Below are 19,799 nucleotides of genomic sequence, written 5' to 3' on the forward strand. Positions count from 1 at the left end.
GGTCCTAATAATAATTTACCCAACGGACTGTAACAAGCTCTCTCTCTCTCTGTGTTGTGTGTGTCTTCTGGCTTAGGCTTAAAGTAGTAGGGTTTCTCTGACGTTCTCGTATCCATCTCTTTCTACGCGGCGTACGTTAGTCACCGCCGTACCTGTCTCACCCCTTCACAGGTAAGCTCTTTCATCTTTTTCCATTTCAATCTGATCTTCCAATCTCTCTCTCTCTCTCTCTCTCTCTAACAATCCCAAAAAAATCACTCTTTTAATCACTCTCTATGTTCGATTTATTACTTGTATTAATCACACTTGGCGATCGATCGTTGTTTGAGTATTTGTTTATTGGTTATTGTGATTGTTTTTGTTGATCAGGTTTTGATCGATTCTCTATAGGGTTAATTGATTTTTTTTTGATCGTTTACTTTGAGATCGATCTCTCGGGGAGTGTTCGTACTACACATCGATTTGTGGTCGAGCAGAGAGAGAGAGAGAGAAAGGAAGAAAAAAAAAACTAGGTTTATAGTTTTGATGCGTTGTCGGGGTTTTGAATCTGCCAGATCGATTAGGGTTCGGTTGTTCGGACTCTGTGATGGCCAATCCCGGTGGCGTCGGGACAAAGTTTGTGTCTGTGAATCTGAACAAGTCTTATGGACCGAATTCCCATAATCACCCATCTTATGGACAGGTGTCGGCCGGGCGAGGCCGACTGGGTAGTCATGGCGGCAGTGGGGGTGGAGGAGGAGGAGGAGGAGGAGGAGGAGGTGGTGGTGGAGGAATGGTGGTTCTATCGCGCCCTCGAAGTTCGCAGAAGGTTGGGCCGAAGCTATCTGTTCCACCCCCCTTGAATTTGCCTTCTTTAAGGAAAGAGCATGAGAGATTTGATATGTCTGGATCAGGTGGTGGGTCAGCTGGGGGTGGCGGTTCAGGGACTGGGTCGAGGCCATCTTCGTCTGGTCTGGGTTGGACGAAGCCTGGGACTGTTGCTTTGCAAGAGAAAGATGGGAATGTTACTGGGTTTGGGAGGTCAGGTGGTGAAGCCCTGGTAGTTGATGGCATTGATCATAACATTCATGATGTTGATGCTGTGGCTAAAGGCAGTACTGCCTATATGCCACCTTCGGCTCGGCTTGGTGAAGTTGGACTCCCAGTTTCTGTATCAGCTCCATCAGCTGCAAAAACTACAGTTTTGAGGGGAGAGGATTTTCCTTCTTTACAAGCTGCTTTACCTAGTGGTGCATCTGGGCCAGTGCAGAAACAAAAGGATGGTTTGCATAAAAAGCAGAAGCATGTAGGGGAATCATCCAATGGGCAGACGGGTAGTTCTCGTTTGAGTTCCCCGGTTCACACGCGTCCCCAGGGACAATCTTCTCATCATCATTCTTTTGGAAATGGAACAAATGAGAATGGTGGTGAAAATCACGGATTAGGAAGTTCACAAATGGCAGAGCAAGCTCGAAAGGACTACTTTCCCAGTCCACTTCCATTAGTTCGGCTGAATGCAAGGTCTGATTGGGCTGATGATGAGCGTGATACAGGTCATGGGTTTGCAGACCGAGGCAGAGATCATGGGTTTTCGAAAACTGAAGCTTATTGGGATAGAGAGTTTGACATGCCCAGGAGCAGTGTTTTACCACACAAACCGGCTCACAATCAATTTGAAAGGTGGGGTAAGCGTGAAGATGAAACTGGGAAGGTTTCTTCAGGTGAAGTCTCTAAAGTGGACCCTTATAACAGGGATGTAAGAACACCGAGCAAGGAAGGTAACTCATGGAGAACTTCCCCTCTGCCAAAAGATGGATTTAATGTGCAAGAAGTTGCAAATGATAGAAATGGTATTGGTGCAAGGCCAATGGGTCATAATAGAGAAATGGGAAAGGAGAATAAGTACGTCCCTCCACATTTTGGAGACAATTCTCATGGTGTTGCAGGAAACCGTGAATCTTCATTTGCAAGGAGGGATATGGGGCATGAACAAGAAAGAAGACATCAGTGGAATCACATGGTGGAATCATCTAGCAGCCGAGGGACTGAGCAGAATACAAGAGACCGATATGGCAGTGCACAGTCCAATAGATACAGGGGTGACGCTCTCCAGGATAGCTCAGTGTCAAAATTTTCATTTTCTTCGGGTGGTAAAGGGATTCCTATGAATGATCCAATACTGAACTTTGCCCATGGAAAGCGTTCATTTACAAAGAGTGAAAGAACTTATCTGGATGATCCTTTCCTGAAAGACTTTGGCACCACAGGCTTTGATGAGCGTGACCCCTTTTCTGGAGGTCTTGTTGGGGTAATTAAGAGGAAAAAGGATGTGGTAAAACAGGCTGATTTCCATGACCCTGTTAGGGAATCTTTTGAGGCTGAACTTGAGATGGTGCAGAAAATGCAAGAGCAGGAGCGGCAGCGAATCATTGAAGAACAGGAAAGGGCTTTGGAGCAAGCTCGGAGAGAAGAGGAGGAGAGGCAGCGACTGATTAGGGAAGAGGAAGAACGGCGGAGAAGACTTGAAGAAGAGGCCCGGGAAGCTGCTTGGAGGGCAGAACAGGAGCGGCTGGAAGCCATTCGAAGAGCAGAAGAGCAGAGGATAGCTAGAGAAGAGGAGAAACAGAGGATTATTATGGAGGAAGAGAGGAGAAAACAGGCTGCTAAGCAAAAGCTTTTAGAATTGGAGGCTAGGATTGCCAAGAGGCAGGCTGAAGTACCGAATGGTGATACTTCTGTGGTTGTGGATGAGAAACTGTCAGCCTCAGTGACTGAAAAATATGTTTCCAGGGCCATGGATTTTGATAACTGGGAAGATAGCGAGAGAATGGTGGAGAGGATAACAACATCAGGATCTTCTGATTTATCCGGTTTGAACAGACCCTTTGAGTTGGGTCCTAGATCTCAGCTTTCTAGAGAAGGTTCTTCTAGCTTTCTGAACAGAGGAAAACCTGCTACTAATTCATGGAGAAGGGATGTATTTGAGGATGGGAACAGCTCATCCTTCCTTATACAAGACCAGGATAATGGTCACCATGGTCCCAGGAGAGATGCCTCTGTTGGTGGGAGAGCAATTCCTAGGAAAGAGTTCTATGGAGAAGCTGGATATATGTCATCTAGGACTTACTTTAGAGGGGAATTGCAAGAACCTCGCACGGAAGATTTCACTTCTCTTAAAGGGCACAGATGGAGTTCTTCTGGGGATGGAGACGCTTTCGGCAGAAACACAGATATTGACCCTGAATTTCATGAGAATCTTGCTGAAAAATATGGTGACGTTGGATGGGGACAGGGCCGTTCACGTGGAAATCCTCGTTCTCCTTACCCAGAACGGTTGTATTCTGAGGCAGATGAACTTTTTTCCTATGGGAGGTCACGGTATTCCATGAGACCACCTCGTGTCCTGCCCCCTCCATCCTTAGCGGCTATGCACAAGACTTCCTTCAGAGGAGAGAATGAACATCCTGGTCCCTCAACTTTCCTAGACAATAATATGCACTACAATCATGCATCAAGAAGTGAACCTAACATCCAGAAAGGGTATTATGGTCAGCAGGAAAAGTTTGAAGCATCAGAAGTAGTTGATGTCCAGCCGGCGAATGGCATGACTCAGGAGCAGAAACTGGAGAAGAAGACCACTCCAAGATGTGACTCTCAATCTTCACTCTCTGTTTCTAGCCCCCCTAGTTCTCCAACTCATCTCTCCCATGATGACTTGGATGAATCTGGGGATTCTCCAGTGGTACCTGCTACGGATGGAACAGAGATTCCTTTGTCTGGGAATGAATCTGTTGTCTTAAATGCCAACTCTGGAAAAGATACTGTGGTGACAGCATCAAGTCCTATCTCTGCTGCTGATGATGAAGATTGGGCTCTTGAGAACAATGAAGAGTTGCAGGAGCAAGAAGAATATGACGAGGATGAAGATGGTTATGAGGAAGAAGATGAAGTGCATGAAGGAGATGATGAGCATCTCGACCTGTCTCAGGAATTTGAAGATTTGCATCTAGAGGAGAAAGGCTCATCCCATATGCTGGACAACTTGGTCTTGGGCTTCGATGAGGGTGTTGAAGTAGGAATACCAAGTGATGAGTTTGAAAGAAGCTCTAGGAATGAAGAAAGTACATTTGAGACACCAGAGGTTTCTGTTGGTATTATAGAACAGGGACCTGTTGATGGGATGCAAGGTGATGGGCATCTCTTTCAACCTTTGGATGGTTCTCCTCGAATATGTATGGATAGTTCTTCCATGAGGTTCCAAGAAACTGAAAAGACAATCCATGATTCTGTTGCTCAACCTATAAATACTGATGTTCATACCTCACCTGCATCTGATCTTTTGGATAGTGTGGATGGTTCTAGTAGTTCTGGTGTATATGCTCAGCATACAGTCACATCTTCAGTTCACATGGCATCTCATTCTTCGTCTGTTCAGACTGTCATGTCTACAGTACCTGCTGTTGGCTCTAGTCAAGCTGATTTACCTGTTAAACTTCAGTTTGGGCTGTTTTCTGGTCCTTCTCTGATACCATCTCCAGTGCCAGCTATTCAAATCGGGTCCATACAGATGCCTCTCCACCTCCATCCCCCAGTTGGTCCCTCCCTTACTCATATACACCCATCACAGCCTCCACTCTTCCAGTTTGGTCAGCTCAGGTATACATCTCCCATCGCCCAGGGAATCTTGCCAATGGCTCCCCAATCAGCTTCTTTTGTTCAGCCCCATTATAATTTGAACCAGAGCTCAGGGTTTCCTTTGCCTATTCAACCTAGTCAAGATAGTTATAATCTGATTAAAGATGATGTGCCATCTTTTTCAATGGACCAAGAAAGTAGAGAAAACAATGATTTGATACGGACGAGTCGAGCTGAGATTTCCCATGCTGGTGAGAACAAGGTTATGTCAGGTTCCCACACTCAAGATGAAGGGCACAACAATACAGAAGTGAATTATTATATGCCTGCATTAAATGGGACAGCATCAGGACACTTGCAAACTGGGTCTGCAGCATCCCAGTCTGTCTTGAGTGAAAAAGATTATAGAGGCTCAAAGGCTCAAGGCCCACAATCTGGTACCAGAGGGAAAAAATTTGCATATTCGTCTAGAAATTCTGGCATGAGATCATTTTTTCCGGCTCCTGAGGCTTCTCGTTCAGATTATAGTGGATTTCAGAGGAGACCACGGCGGACCGTCCAACGAACAGAGTTTCGAGTTCGGGAAAATGTTGATAGAAGGCAATCATCTGGCTTAGTTTCTTCTAACAACCCGGGGCTGGATGATAAGTCAAATTTCACTGGGAGGGATGTGGGGATTTTTGTAAAAAGTGGGTCTAAGAAAGGGTTGGTGGTTAATAAACCATTGAAGCACATAGTTGAACCTGAATGTTCGAGTGCAGATCCAGTAAGTTCTCAGGGGCTGGATTCTGAAACCAGGCTTGATAAGAAAATTGAAAAAGAAGCATCAACAACGACTCGGAGCATCACACGCTCTGGAGAAGGAAACCTGAAAAGGAATATATGTTCTGAAGAGGATGTTGATGCTCCCTTGCAGAGTGGCATTGTGCGTGTTTTTAAACAGTCTGGCATAGAAGCTCCGAGTGATGAAGATGACTTTATTGAGGTAAGATCAAAGAGGCAAATGCTGAATGATCGCCGTGAACAAAGGGAAAAAGAAATCAAGGCAAAGTCTCGCGTCACAAAGGTTTCAATGGACATCCAATTCCCAATTTTGTATCATATTTTTTATCTTTTGTATTTTTGTTGCAATGAATTGAATGCTACTTAACTACACTCTATTTCTTTATTCCAGGGACCTCGGAAACCTCTATCTACTGCACAAAATGCCGTGGTGTCAACAAGCTCAAATAAAATTTCTGCATCCTTGGGTGGTGAAGCACCAAATAATATGCGCCCAAATTTTGTTGTGTCTGAGGGGCGGGCCTTAGTGAACATGGAAGCATCCACAGGATTTGCCACTATGGTGTCCCAACCATTGGCTCCAATTGGCACTCCTGCTGTGAATTCTGATGTGCAGGCTGATAAAAGGCCTCACAATATCAAGTATGTGCCTTTTAATAGATATTAATTGTTACCCCCCCAAAAAGAAGTACTGTCTGTATACAGTTGGATGCCTAATGCTGATATGTTGTTCTTACAGGTCCCTCCAAACAGGCCCTACTTCTGTCTTAGCTAATGGTGGAAAAACCCTTGGCCCAGGCCTAATGTTTGAGACCAAGAACAAAATTCTGGATAATGTTCAAACACCTTTGGGCTCTTGGGGTAATGCACACATTAATCAACAGGTATGTGAAACCATTGCCCTTTGCTCAATAGTGAATATCTGTTCCTTCTACTATTATAGGGTTGTTGTAGCTGTACTGCTAGCATTGATCGATGTCCCTAGGTTGTTCTTCCTTTCCTTCTATATCTACATAAATTGTTTGAATATCCTTTTGTGAAAAACAGGATACTATCGATGTTGATTACTTTGTATTGTTTTAGTTTCATATAAGCAGGGCTTCTCCTTTTTGGTTTATTTTTTGTTGTCTCCTTCTGATGGGGTGCGCCCAGCTGTGTTTATAGAGCAATGCCAAGGCAATATTGGAGGACCCCAGCTGTCAGCTACTGTGGTGGCCCTCTTTTTGAAAAGACGAGTTTGATATCATGTGGAATGATGGTCCTAGCGTTAAACATTGACCACCTAGGATGATCTTATACTACTATTATTTTTTTGTTGCACCTGAACGTAATGCAGTTTGCCGTTTCTTCTAAGTGAGGCCTAATGATGTTGGACAGCACTATGGTACTTATAATGCTGCCTATGGTTAGTTATATGGTGGTTTAACCTATGAACTTGTAAGAACAGGGTTTGTAAAATGTTGAAGAAATAATGTAGTGTCTAGAGGAGAAGTGACTGGAGTTTGGCTTTATTTGAAAGTGAGAGGTTGCAGGAATTTCAGAATGCTGTGTGGAAATTTTAGGAAAAAAGTACTTATGGGTTTTGGAGTCGATTTAAAGTCCAAATTAATAAGAAAATGATTAGCTTATGGAATATAGGCTTTGGAATGAAACAAAAGAAAGAAACTAAGGCAGATTTGTGATTGAAATAACAGAATCTAATAGCAGAGAATTAAAGACAGAAGAAAAGGAAGGAGAAAGAGGAAGAGAAGGATCTTATAGGAATCCCACTTAGATTCTTTAGGAATTACTCTCCAAGGTTGGGTTGCATCACAAATAGCACTATCTTTAATTATCAAAATCCACTCTACTGAGTTGAAGAATAAGTATTGCTATATTTAGGTTGCTAAACTCCTACTTCTACTAAGATTAGTATCCCAAAAGTGGAAAACTTGACCTGCAACACAATCCTCGACCCACATTATAGACCACATGTGAGCGTTAAATGATTTGGTTGATCAAGAACATGGCCTGTGTACTTACTATATCACAGGCCAATTTAAAAGTGACCAGAAATGTAATGACTTGAGAATAAACATAAATACTCAAAATTAACCCAAATTTGATTATGTAAGGTTTGAAGCATGCCCATGTGAAAATCTCCAATTTGTACCTTTACTTATTGTGTTCTACATCAACAATTGTGTTAGAGCCTGATAGGTACACACGTTCTTCAGGACAGTTTGTTTATCTGGGGTAATGAGTTCTGGCTGATTTTACACTGCCTCTTTGTTTGTGTCCTGCTCCTGCTGTTCTTTCTTTTTTCATTTCCTCTTCATGTTTGAAAAGTTTGGAATGGGGAAGAATTGTTGTTTCCTTCCTCCAGGCTCCCAGCTAGTTTGTTCTGATTTCAGGTAATGCAAAAGGGAGAAAATTGATTTGCTACTGCTTTATTAGGAGAACTTAGCTATTGAATGCTGTTATAATATGTGCGTGGAAATTATTGCCTTGTAACCAAAAACAAGTGCTCAAAACCTGCTATCAACTTCTACTTCTGGAAGTGACATCTTGTGTTGTTGTTTCTGGAAGCTAAAGAGCTTTGATTGGCTGGTTTTTAGTCACTGTTGCATTTTAATGGCATAGCTGCCTCACCCCAAAAGAAAAAAAATGAGAAAATAAAGAAACAGAGGTTGTGACCTATGTGATGCCAAGAGCTATCCTTCCCAGCATTGTGGCACGTGTTTGAGACATGGGAATTAGGCTCTTCACAAAAGTGGGGCTACGGCTGCCTGCATACTATCTATCCCAGATCCTACTTTGAGACTTATGAACTGGGAACTGGGTATGACCTTTTTAAAAGAAAAGAACGAAATGCATTGGCAGAACCATTATTACGACTTTTTCATATACATTTCCAATAATGTGCAAGAGTTCAGAAAAAAAAAAAAAAAAAAAAGAGGCAGCAGAATATGTGAGTTGGTTAATTCAACTTGTTTCAAATATGAAATATATCCTAAGATTACTGGAGTCTTGACCTAGTTTCTAATTTGAATTAATTCAACTTGTTTCTAATTTTAATTGATTCTTTTGGGTGTTGTTTGTGCTGTTTGCCACTGGACATAAAAATTTACTACAATTTATTTGTTATCTATGTTGTTATGGCTCAGTGAATATGCCAAGAGAGTCCTGAACTAATGTACTTGTACATTTTAGGTTATGGCCTTAACACAGACCCAACTTGATGAGGCTATGAAGCCTGGTAGATTTGACACACATGTAACTCCTATTGGAGATCATACTAGCTCAGTGACTGAACCCATCATGCCATCGTCATCCATCTTGACAAAGGACAAATCATTTTCTTCCACGGCAAGCCCAATCAACTCCCTATTAGCTGGGGAGAAAATTCAATTCGGTACACCATATACATCCAATGAAGCTCAAGTATTTTCTCTAGTTGGTTTTTTTTCCCAGTCTCTGATGGAATTTCTTCCTATCCTCAGGTGCAGTTACGTCTCCAACAGTCCTCCCCCCTGGTAACCATGCTGTTTCACATGTAATTGGGGCTCCTGGTTCCTGTCGGTCTGACATCCAAATCCCACATAATCTTTCTTCGGCTGAGAATGATTGTACTCTATTTTTTGAAAAGGACAAGCACCAGAATGAATCACGTGTTCATTTAGAAGATTGTGAGGCTGAAGCTGAAGCAGCTGCTTCAGCTGTCGCTGTTGCGGCCATCAGTAGTGATGAGATTGTTGGGAATGGGCTGGGTACTTGTTCTGTTTCTGTTTCAGATACCAAAAGCTTCAGTGGTGCAGATATTGAAGGAATTACTGGAGGTGTTATTTTCTTTAATTTTCCCCTCCTTTGGGCAGTCTTAGCCTGTTTTGCTTCTTTTTATGGGTAGCTTATTATTATTAAGATTATTGTATTGTTTTGAAATCTCTTGCAGGTGTGGCAGGTGATCAGCAATTAGTAACTCATTCGAGATCTGAAGAGTCTCTCAGTGTAGCTCTTCCAGCAGATCTCTCTGTTGAGACTCCGCCAATCTCATTGTGGCCTCCTTTACCAAGTCCACAGAATTCTTCAAGCCAGATGCTCTCTCATTTCCCTGGAGGCCCACCTTCCCACTTTCCATTCTATGAGATGAACCCCATGTTGGGGAGTCCTATCTTTGCTTTTGGTCCACATGATGAATCTGCTGGCACCCAATCACAGTCCCAAAAGAGTACTGCATCTTCTTCAGGGCCTCTTGGTACCTGGCAACAGTGCCATTCTGGTGTGGATTCATTCTATGGTCCTCCACCAGCAGGATTCACGGGTCCATACATTAGTCCTGCTGGAGGTATTCCAGGGGTCCAAGGTCCCCCGCACATGGTGGTATATAATCATTTTCCAGTTGGACAATTTGGCCAAGTTGGTTTGAGTTTCATGGGCACCACTTATATCCCCTCTGGAAAGCAACCTGATTGGAAGCACAATCCCACATCATCTGCAATGGGTATTGGTGAGGGGGATATGAATAATATGAACATGGTTTCCTCTCAGCGAAATTCTCTCAACATGGCTGCTCCTGTCCAGCATCTTGCCCCTGGGTCGCCGCTTCTTCCCATGCCATCACCTTTGGCCATGTTTGATGTGTCTCCATTCCAGGTAAAAGATTTGGCGGCGAAGCTTCATATATAAATCTGATCCTGCTGTTAAAATCATAATTATTTGCTTTTAAAAAGTTTTGGTACTTTGGATTGCTTTGAAGTCTAAAATTTAGGTGGATGGCATTTCGAATTTTGAAGATTTTTATCCTAGGTAGACTTTTTTCTTTGCTAGAATATGCTGTACAGTATGAGAACCTCTAGTCTGTGTTTGAATCAATGATTTGAGGGATTTGCACACACAAAGGAAATAGAAAGGGAAAAGTGAATGAAATAGAAGTTAAATTTTTGTCACATTTCCCTTTCCCTTTCCTTTCTTTCCACAAATACCAATCGTGGATCCAAACACAGCCCAGTGGTTTGTGGAAAAGATGGTTTCAAATTAAACTTTGGTTTTACAAACAATGGAATTTCTTCAAAATCAGTTATAAATGCAAAAGAATTGCCAAAAAAAAAAAAAAGGGTTAAGGTTTTATTGTCTTATTGTTAGCTACCGTAGTCAGTTCTTATCTGACATAACAGTTTGGTTGAATTTTTTGACTCAGTCTGCCCCCGACATGTCAGTCCAAGGACGATGGTCCCATGTTCCTGCATCGGCCCTTCACTCTGTTCCTCTGTCGCTGCCATTGCAGCAACAGGAACCAGGTGTACTGCCTTCACAGTTTAGCCACGGACACCCTGTCGACCAATCATTAAGTGCCAACAGGTTCTCTGAATCTCGAACATCAACACCATCTGACAGTAGCCGGAATTTCGCCATGGCAACTGATTCGACTGCTACCCAATTCCCTGATGAACTAGGTTTAGTAGACTCATCAAGCTCAACCGGTGCAGGGGCATCAACACAGTGTGCTGTCAAGAAGAGCTCTTCTGGAGGCACTATTGCAGATGTTGGCAAGACCGATGCTGTTCAGAATGTCGGCAGTAACAGTGGTAATAATGGCCACGCCTCAAATGCTTTCAAGACTCAGTCTGGTCAGCCCAAGAATTTATCTGCTCAGCAGTACAGTCATCATTCTTCAGGATATAATTATCAGAGAGGCGGGATTTCTCAAAAGAATAGTTCCGGGGGTGAATGGGCCCACCGCAGAATGGGGTTCCATGGACGGAATCAGTCTCTGGGTGCTGAAAAAAGTTATCCCACTTCAAAAATGAAGCAAATTTATGTGGCGAAACAGACCACGAGTGGGACTTCTTCTACAGTGGGTTGAGCAAAGGAAAAAGTGGCTTTCTCAGATTGCAGTGAGCGAAAGGATCAATCATATGATTTAAAGCATTTCCATCCTAATTGAATACTTTGGTAGTTTTTGGCCACATCTTTCGCACTAGTAGAGTTTTATGAGTGTCTTGTCTAGGTTTGGTTTTTGTTTGACCAATATTTGTAGGTGGGCTTTGCTGGTTTATGATCAACATCGTTTTTAGTACTGATCAGTGGTAGCAGTTTTGAATGGGTCTTCAAGTGGTAAGTAAAGAAGGGTTTGGTGCAGCATATGCTAGAGGATTGGCTGCTAATTGGTCAATGGCATCTAAATGGTGTGTGACAGAGGCCTTGCCCATCGTCTCCTGTTCTTTTGCTTGGCAGCAAATTTACTTTGCTGGATGTATTAAAACTATGAAGAACCAACAGATAATTATTCGTGTTAGTAATGATGATACGTGGGAACATGGGCGGAGCTATGCATGAACCCATTTAACTTTGATTTTTTTTTTTTTTTTTAGAATTATGTAGTATTATATAAATTTTTTGAGAGGTTTTCATAAATTGGCATTAATAAAATTGTTCAAAAAAATATATTTATCAACAAAAAAAATTCGTTTAAAAAATAATTAATTTTATGTTTAACATAATTTTCTGTCATTTTTGGTTTAGCGCACACAGTTATTAATGGTTGAATATGAATATAAATGAGATATATGGATGTTATTATACCAATTATTGTGTATGTCTTTTTGGGTGAATAATCATTGTGTACATCACATATTAGACATCATGTAAAAATATGGTGAGTTTAGATATCATGTAAAAATATGGCGAGTGTAGTCTCATTTACATAATAAATATCATGATATTATTTTTTTTAATGATGTTATCGAAAAAAAAAAATCGTACATAATTTATGTATAAAATGATGTAGTTTTATAAGAACCTTTCATTTTAAAATAAAACAATCACAAAGATGTTTCTTTATTTATAGCATAATTTTTGTGTTTTTTTTTTTTTTTTGGGGTACAAATTTTATGTATAAATAGAATTTATATAAAAGAAAAAAGAAAGAAAGAAAAAAGAAAAATAGACTTCTTTTAAAGTACAAAATTATTAATTCCTTACAAAGGCATTTTTTTTTTGTTTCTCAAAAATAATTATTTTGTGCCTCTATTGATTGATTGAAAATCACAATCTCATTATTTTTAATTTTATTGAGGAAATATTAATGTACCTAAAAGTATTGTTGAAGGTGATCTGACTAGTTTGAATTATTTTGTAATATTATTATATATGATATTTCAGTTTATTTATAATAAATATGTGAATTTATTTTGATAAACATTCTAAAATTAAAAATATGATGCAATGACATAACTGATTAAATGGTTACTGAGGCCTCGTTTGGGAAGGCTCTGTTTTAGCCAAAAAGTCAAAAAGTTACTAAATTAGCCAATTAGCCAATTAGTCATACCAAAAAGTCAACAATTACGGCTTCTCTCTACTTTTTGCACAACTTTTCGTAATTAGTCAAAAAGTCATCCCAAACATACAAGTTTTTTTTACCTACCTTTTTAGCCAATTAGTCAAAAAGTTACTAAATTAGCATGTTCCCAAACGAGGCCTGAATTTTCTTGGTTACGCTGCTGTCTACACAAAATCTGCCCCCATAAGAGGGTTGAAACATTGGATAATAATGAAAAGATTTCAGAACCTCCCAAAAAAATTTGAGAGAAAGAAAAATATTGTACAAAATTAAAAAGATCAATTAAACTGATTGAATCGGATCAAATTGACTACATTTGATTTATTTTTTAAGAAGAATTGGTCCATGCGGTTTTTAAATTTCATTTTTTTTTTCAATTTTTAATTCAATATCAATTCAAACATCTTGTTTACCAAATCAAACCGAAACCGATCATTTCAACATATATTATATTTATAATATATATATATATATATATGTGTATATAATCTAATAATATAACGATATTAAAATTATAATAAATTATTAATTTTATCATCTTTACAATCTAAGTTTGTAAACTCTTATTATATATAATCTTAAGTCTAACTCATTATTCTTAAAACCTTACTATTTTTTAACTTTTTTGTTTTGTTTTTGTTTTTTGTTTTTGTTTTTGTTTTTTTTTTTGTGTCAATTTAGGAATTGAAAAGTATTTATTAAATTAATGGATTGGATATGTTTGAAATTGTGGACAAATAACTAATTTAATATTTTTATATAGATTAGTAATTATATTTAAAAGTGGCTCAAGTTTGAAAGATCCTAAAATGATTAAACCGCACCGAACCGAATTATTTCAGTCGGTTTGTTTTGGTGTGGTTTGATGGGAAAAGCGGTCTGTATCGATATTCAAAATAATAAAATCGATATTATCATTTCAATAATTTTTTTTACCTAAATCCCGACCGTACCAAACCGATTGCATCCGACTCAGATCAATTTGTAGTACAGGTGGTTTGCACCTTTCATGTTTCAATCATTGTAATACTTGGGGGCTGAAAATGACAAGAGTCAAGTCAACTAGTAAGTTATTTAAGCTTGATTTAATAACTTGATGAGTTTAAAATTATGTTCAAATTTAATTTATTTACATAACGAGTTGATCTTGAATGAACTGTTAATCAACCGAATACAAATCTAACTCGAGTAGTTTGATTTTTATAATACATATAAGCATTTTTAACTACATCATAAGGCCCAACTTGATTTTGAGGTTGTTTCCAAATTGTCTGATCCAACAAGCCCACTCCATTTTTAGATTCCAATTGGTATTTCAAATCCATTTTTTTGTCCAAATTTTGCAAGATGCCTAATCCCTTGAATTATTTTATCTTGTGTTTTCATAATATTAATTTTGTGCAAATTTCTTTCCCAATTTCTCATTTAGGGGCAATATTATCTTCATTGTATGATGTTCATGCCGATAAATTTTATGCACACTCCATTTTCACAATGTTCATTTCATGCCAATTTCTCGTGTTCGCATTATGGATAAATTTTATGCATGCATCTCTATTGTTGCACTATGCATCATCTTGTGCACCCTTGATTAAAGTCACATGTTTTACATTTTTAGTAAAATCGTTTGCTCAGGGATTTTTGCACGATAATTTTGTACAATGCGTCATTCTATTTAGATTTCAACAATAACCAATGTCTTGAAAATAATTAAGGTTGTTCTTCCTTAAATATCAATCTTCAACGATTCAATTTCACTTTTATATCTAGATTGTACATCTTTGAATCTGCATAGGGTTGACTTTTACTTTCATATTAGGAACATCGAATCACTTAGATTCAATCTTATAATTAATTGTGGATATGCTTGTAAACACATATATACATGGGTGTCGTTGGTGTAAACTAATCATCAAAAAAAAAAAAAAAGTTCTAGTATTACTATTTTGAGTTTTACCAATTTCAACTAAGTCTTCGGTTGGATGTAGATTGAGTTTTTAATTATTTTAATCTGGGGTTAAAAAGTCTCGTTTGGAATAAATTTTTTGATTTTTTTTTGACTTTTGTGAGAGAAAAAATAAAATAATTATAATTTAAATATGATATTTTATTTTATTGACTTTATATCTTATTTTATCTTTTTATAATTAAAATAATTAAAAAAAACTCTTGCCAAACATAAAGCACTTGCTAGAATTAGGGATGGCAATTTGAACCCGGCCCGACGGGGACCCGACCCCCCGTCCCCGATAAGAGTGGTTTTTCCCCGAAAAATACCCCCGACGGGCCGGAGATGGTATTCAAAAATAAATCCCCGGTGACATTCGGGCCGGGGACGGTGATACATATTTCATCCCCGGCCCCGGCCCGACCCCGGCCCCGGCCCCGCCCCGCCCTGACCCCGGCCCCGGCCCGCCCCGGTCAGCCCCCCGATTTATATATATATATATTATATGCCACACTCTGATCTGACAAGCACTATCTCACACTTTCTATTATATTATATTTATATATTATATATTATATTATATTTATATATTATATTATATACATTTCAACTCCCTATTGAATAGCTCTCTGCTCCATCTCACTATCTTACACTCGCTCGCTCTCTCTTATCTCTTCTCTTACTCTCTCTCTTCTTTTCTCTTCACGCAGACAGACGCACAGACGCAGGGGCCTCCTCCAAGCCACCACCGCCTCCTCCTCCTCCTCTAGGCCACTGCCACCTCCTTCTCCGTCGCCACGGCAGATCTGATGGAGTGAAGCACATCGTCGATCTCCACCGCCGATCTCCACCGCCGCCCTCCTCCGTCGATATCCTCCTCTGCCGCCATCATCAGCTCAGATCTGATGGTCTGTAATTTTTTTTTTATCTGTTGATGATCTGTAATTTTTTTTTTTTGGATCTGTTGTTTTTTTTGTTGATCTATGTTGATGATGTTGAATGTTGAAACAGAGTTGATGGTGTTGAATGTTGGAACATATATGTTTTTTTTTATGATCTGTTATTCCTTTTTTTTTTTTTTTTTTTTTTTATCTGTTGATGGTGTTGAATGTTGAAACAGAGTTGGATCGGGGACTTTTTGGGGTCGGGGAAACCCGATCCCCGTTGGGGACTGTGACAGGTTCCCCGTCGGGGATCAGGGCCGGGGACGGAAAAGTTTTGGCCATCGGGGATCGGGGACGGGGAGGGTGATCCCCGGCCCCGCCCCGCCCCGTTGCCATTCCTAGCTAGAATTCTTATACCTAACTACCGAGAAGTCAAAGAGTGCAAGTAATGTCACATGCAATACTAATAGTTTTCTTTTCCAAGGTACAACATCCAGTATATCAAAAAATATATTATTATTTTTATACAAAATTATCATACATAATCTATATATTTTTTTAATTTTATTATTTCACTTTATTCCGTAACGACGTATGGCCTTCGGTGGACATGTTGAGTTGGGAGTTTTTTATTTTTTATTTTTTTGGTTAAAATAGTCATAAAAATATAAAATAAACTAAAGTCAATAAAATAAAATGTCACATCTAAAGTGTTAGTGTATAATTGTAATATTAATATTAGTGTATAGCTTTAATTATTAGCACTTTACTTTATTCTTTATGCTTTTGGTGAGCATCCAATGCACCATAATTCTCTCTATAAAGAGAGTGCCTTCTCTTTGTAATACACATATAGTTTTGACAGACAAACTACAATTCATTGTCTCTCTCTCTCTCTCTCTCTCTCTCTCTATCCTCTCTCACTTTCTCAAACTATTATTTCATGATATCAGAGTCCAGTGTTACATTTCTGGCAATTTTCGATTTTGGTGTTTAGTCCCGTACACTGTGTGTGAAACCCCGTATTTTATATAATAAAAATAATATATATTTTTAATTTTCTTAAATAATTATTCACAATATTTTAAATTTAATAGTCTGTATATTTTTTATACTGAACATTTTTTTTAAATAAAATAAAATAAAATATTTTTTTACTTTATATTATTGCTCAGTATTAATTTTTGAAATTTATGATATTTTTATTATAATTTTCTCTATATTTTTGTAATCAAATTATACTGAAACCTAATATTTTCTGTACTAAAACCCAATAAAAAACCATGGGTTTGCTCCCCAAGTTTTCTTGCTTTTCACCTTCAACGTGTAATCATCTTATGTATGTAAAAAAAAAAAAAAACGTGGTGGACATGCTGAAGGCATACCACCAAGTGTTCAACTTCATACCACCAAGTGTTCAACTTCTTTTTCTTTCCTTAAAAAAAAAAAAAAAAAAAATCTTTTCATTTTCTTTTATCTTCTCTTACTCTTCCTCATTTTTTCCCATAAATTGAACCAAACTTTTCTTCACATTCCTTCATATTTTCCTTCACTTTCAGCTTCATCTTTCTCTCCCTCTCCGTCGGTTCTCCCTCTCTCTCTACCTCTCATTCTCAAAACTCTCTTCCTCCTTCCTTATCTATTTTTTTCCTCCTCCCCCGATCTCCATAGCCATGGCCTCAACCCATACTATCACCATCCGAACCATCAACCCGCGAACTTCACCACCATTGGTGCACTGTCGGACCGCCACCACCACCACCATCACCTATTTCCATTATCATCTAGAACCACCATTTACAAAGTGTTGTAGTTGAAGAAAGAGAAGAAGAAAGAAGATGGAGGAGAAAGAAGCAAAGTTAGAGAAGTTTATTTTGAAGTTCAAAAGTTGGTTTTCGGCTTACTTTCGGCATGCCAAAACCATCCATTCCGGGATGAATTGAGAAAAATAGGTCATGGAAGATGAAGTACGGAGTAAGTTGAAGAGAATAGCGAAAGAATGAAGTAAAACCGTTAAGAATTAAGAAAGTTATGGGGTCCGAAAGATGGTTCAAAAAAAATGTCCGAGACGGTAGGAAAATAATCTTATTTTTCGTCAAATTTTGGAGATTCGACGGCATGCAAAAAGAGACGGAACGAGGCGTGTGAGTAGTGAACCAAATACTAGGTCGTGAGTTGAATCCAATGACAGAAAATAAGATAAAACGGAGTTACGATGAAGAAGATACAAGCATTTGAATTGGTGACATTGAAATTAAAATTCTGGGTCTTCTGTTCGTGCATGCTACGGCTGTTGGAGGAGATGAGCTTAAATTTTATCCAGTGTTTCTCGGCCCATGGTGCTACGGTGCACCCTAGTACCTTTAGGTTAATCGAGTGGTTCTATGACTTTGGGGATGACCAACCTTAGGTTTTTTGACGTGTAGAATCCATTTTTGGGGTTAGATCTTGCAAATTCTGAGTCTAAGATGATGATCAACAACTAAAAGTTCTAAGAGAATCCGATGTCAGATCAACAGTGAGATCGCGTCCGATTGATGTGAAATTTCAGCAAGACGATCATGGAGCCAGGACGATCATATCTTACGATCAGAATCATAAATCAAATTCAGACGATAAATCGTTAACAACCTAACATAGTAAGAAAACTCTCATAACCGTCTCATTTTTTTTAATTGTTAAAATTTTAGATTTGTGTTCATATGTTAACATAGCTAAAACTTTAGATAAAATTTTGTTTATAGTTGTATGTAAATTTGTGATTGGTATTTTAAATATTTGAAGGTCATTTCTTTATTAGTAGCCTTAAAATCATGATATAATCTTGGATTTAGACTTGCATGTGTAGTTTGTGCCATTAAAGAGATGATTAAAGATTTTATTTGGTTTGATTATATAACTCTTCAATTTGCCAGAAACTTGTACAAATTTTTAAACAATTTTATGCTCAAAATTTTGAAATGATTTCTTCTACAAAATTGTTGAGAATGATGTCTAGTTCATCCAGGAATTTTCTTAATAATTATTGAGCTTGGTACGAGTTTATACAAATTTATAATTAAATCTGCTACTGTAAGACAGATTTTAGTATATGTTTAAAAGCTTATTAAAAATTCTATATTAAGCCAAATCTGGTAATTTCTAACTAAAATATGAAATTTGAGAAGTCTAATTTCATACTAAATTTTTAGATTTTGGATCTGATTTATAAATTTAAGTATGGAATTAATTTAAGAAAATGTGATAAATCTGTGTCATAAAATTTCTAGGAATTTTACAGAATTATTTATAACTTATTTTTGGGAGTTTATTTCTGAAAATTGACCCAAACATATTTATTGAATATTCTGTACATTTTCACGAATTTTAGAACTGTATAAATAATTTATTTATAATTTTTATTACTTAGGATATAACCTGAAAATTTCTAGACAGGTTTAAGATCATGACTTCAATTATTTATTCGGATAAAAATCAATTATTGTGTTGGTCCAATTCATCAAATATAGTAAATTAGTAATCCATGTATGAGTGTATTGTGGTTTATTTAATATTGCGGTAGTCTAATCTTGTAAATTAAAGATCCATGCACGTGTGTGACTTTGGTTTATTTTCTCTGTATCTAAATTATTATTTCATACCATGGTTTAAATAAATTATTTATTTAAATGCTGTACATTTATTTATTATTGTGTGACATGTGTAATATTTTATGTTGAGAATTTTAATGAGTTGATATAACATCAATTGTGATTAAAATTTGGAATTATTTGTGAGTAATATCAAAATTAACTGAAATGATTAACGGCATATACAAAGTTAACAATTGACGGTTAATACCAGTTGTTCAGAGTGAGTCTTGGTTTTAAAGAGTGTACGAAATTAAGGGTTGACGGTTAATACCGGTTGTTCAGGGTGAGTCCTGATTTTAAAGAATGTATGAAATCAAGGGATTGACGGTTAATATCGGTTGTTCAGGGTGAGCCCTGGTTTTGAGAATTCTCACGTAAATTATGTTGCGAAACTCTAAGATGGCACGGGACTTATTTAAACCCTTTTCGGTATTTGGTTTTGGAATAAGGGTGGATGTGTTGGTGGCACACAGGGAGGTTACATACCCCTGGCAGACCGTTTCCTTGGGGCAGACCACGGATGCCACTACTTGGGTATATCACTCCGGACGTGGGCATCCCTGGTAGTTACGGTTGGTAACACTTGAATATTTGACCAAGGGAGGGTTTCAAATTAA

The 19,799-nt window shown here is 38.2% G+C and overlaps 1 protein-coding gene across 2 annotated transcripts; it reads left to right on the forward strand.

The window, feature by feature from the left end:
- LOC114307635 (uncharacterized) lies at positions 1 to 11,453 on the forward strand. Of its 2 annotated transcripts, XM_028253039.2 has the most exons (8): positions 1 to 171; positions 370 to 5,680; positions 5,789 to 6,039; positions 6,137 to 6,281; positions 8,590 to 8,791; positions 8,880 to 9,215; positions 9,329 to 10,029; positions 10,574 to 11,453. In XM_028253039.2, the coding sequence occupies exons 2-8, from the start codon at positions 587 to 589 to the stop codon at positions 11,237 to 11,239; spliced, it is 7,395 nt and encodes a 2,464-aa protein (XP_028108840.2). In that variant the 5' UTR covers positions 1 to 171; positions 370 to 586; the 3' UTR covers positions 11,240 to 11,453. The 2 variants fall into 2 exon arrangements, with proteins under 2 accessions (XP_028108840.2, XP_082723379.1); XM_082867253.1 differs by lacking the exon at positions 1 to 171 and having other exon boundaries at positions 185 to 5,680.
- The last annotated feature ends 8,346 nt before the right edge of the window (positions 11,454 to 19,799 follow it).

The sequence above is a fragment of the Camellia sinensis genome, chromosome 4, assembly GCF_055761805.1.
Source record: "Camellia sinensis isolate YWXY chromosome 4, ASM5576180v1, whole genome shotgun sequence".
NCBI lineage: Eukaryota > Viridiplantae > Streptophyta > Magnoliopsida > Ericales > Theaceae > Camellia > Camellia sinensis.

Bases quoted from the DNA above. Each gene is read 5' to 3' on its own strand.
- LOC114307635 (XM_028253039.2), top strand. From the start codon at position 587: ATGGCCAATCCCGGTGGCGTCGGGACAAAGTTTGTGTCTGTGAATCTG. The intron at 6,040-6,136 runs GTATGTGCCTTT...TTGTTCTTACAG, and splicing joins AAAAGGCCTCACAATATCAA to GTCCCTCCAAACAGGCCCTA. The intron at 9,216-9,328 runs GTGTTATTTTCT...AATCTCTTGCAG, and splicing joins TATTGAAGGAATTACTGGAG to GTGTGGCAGGTGATCAGCAA.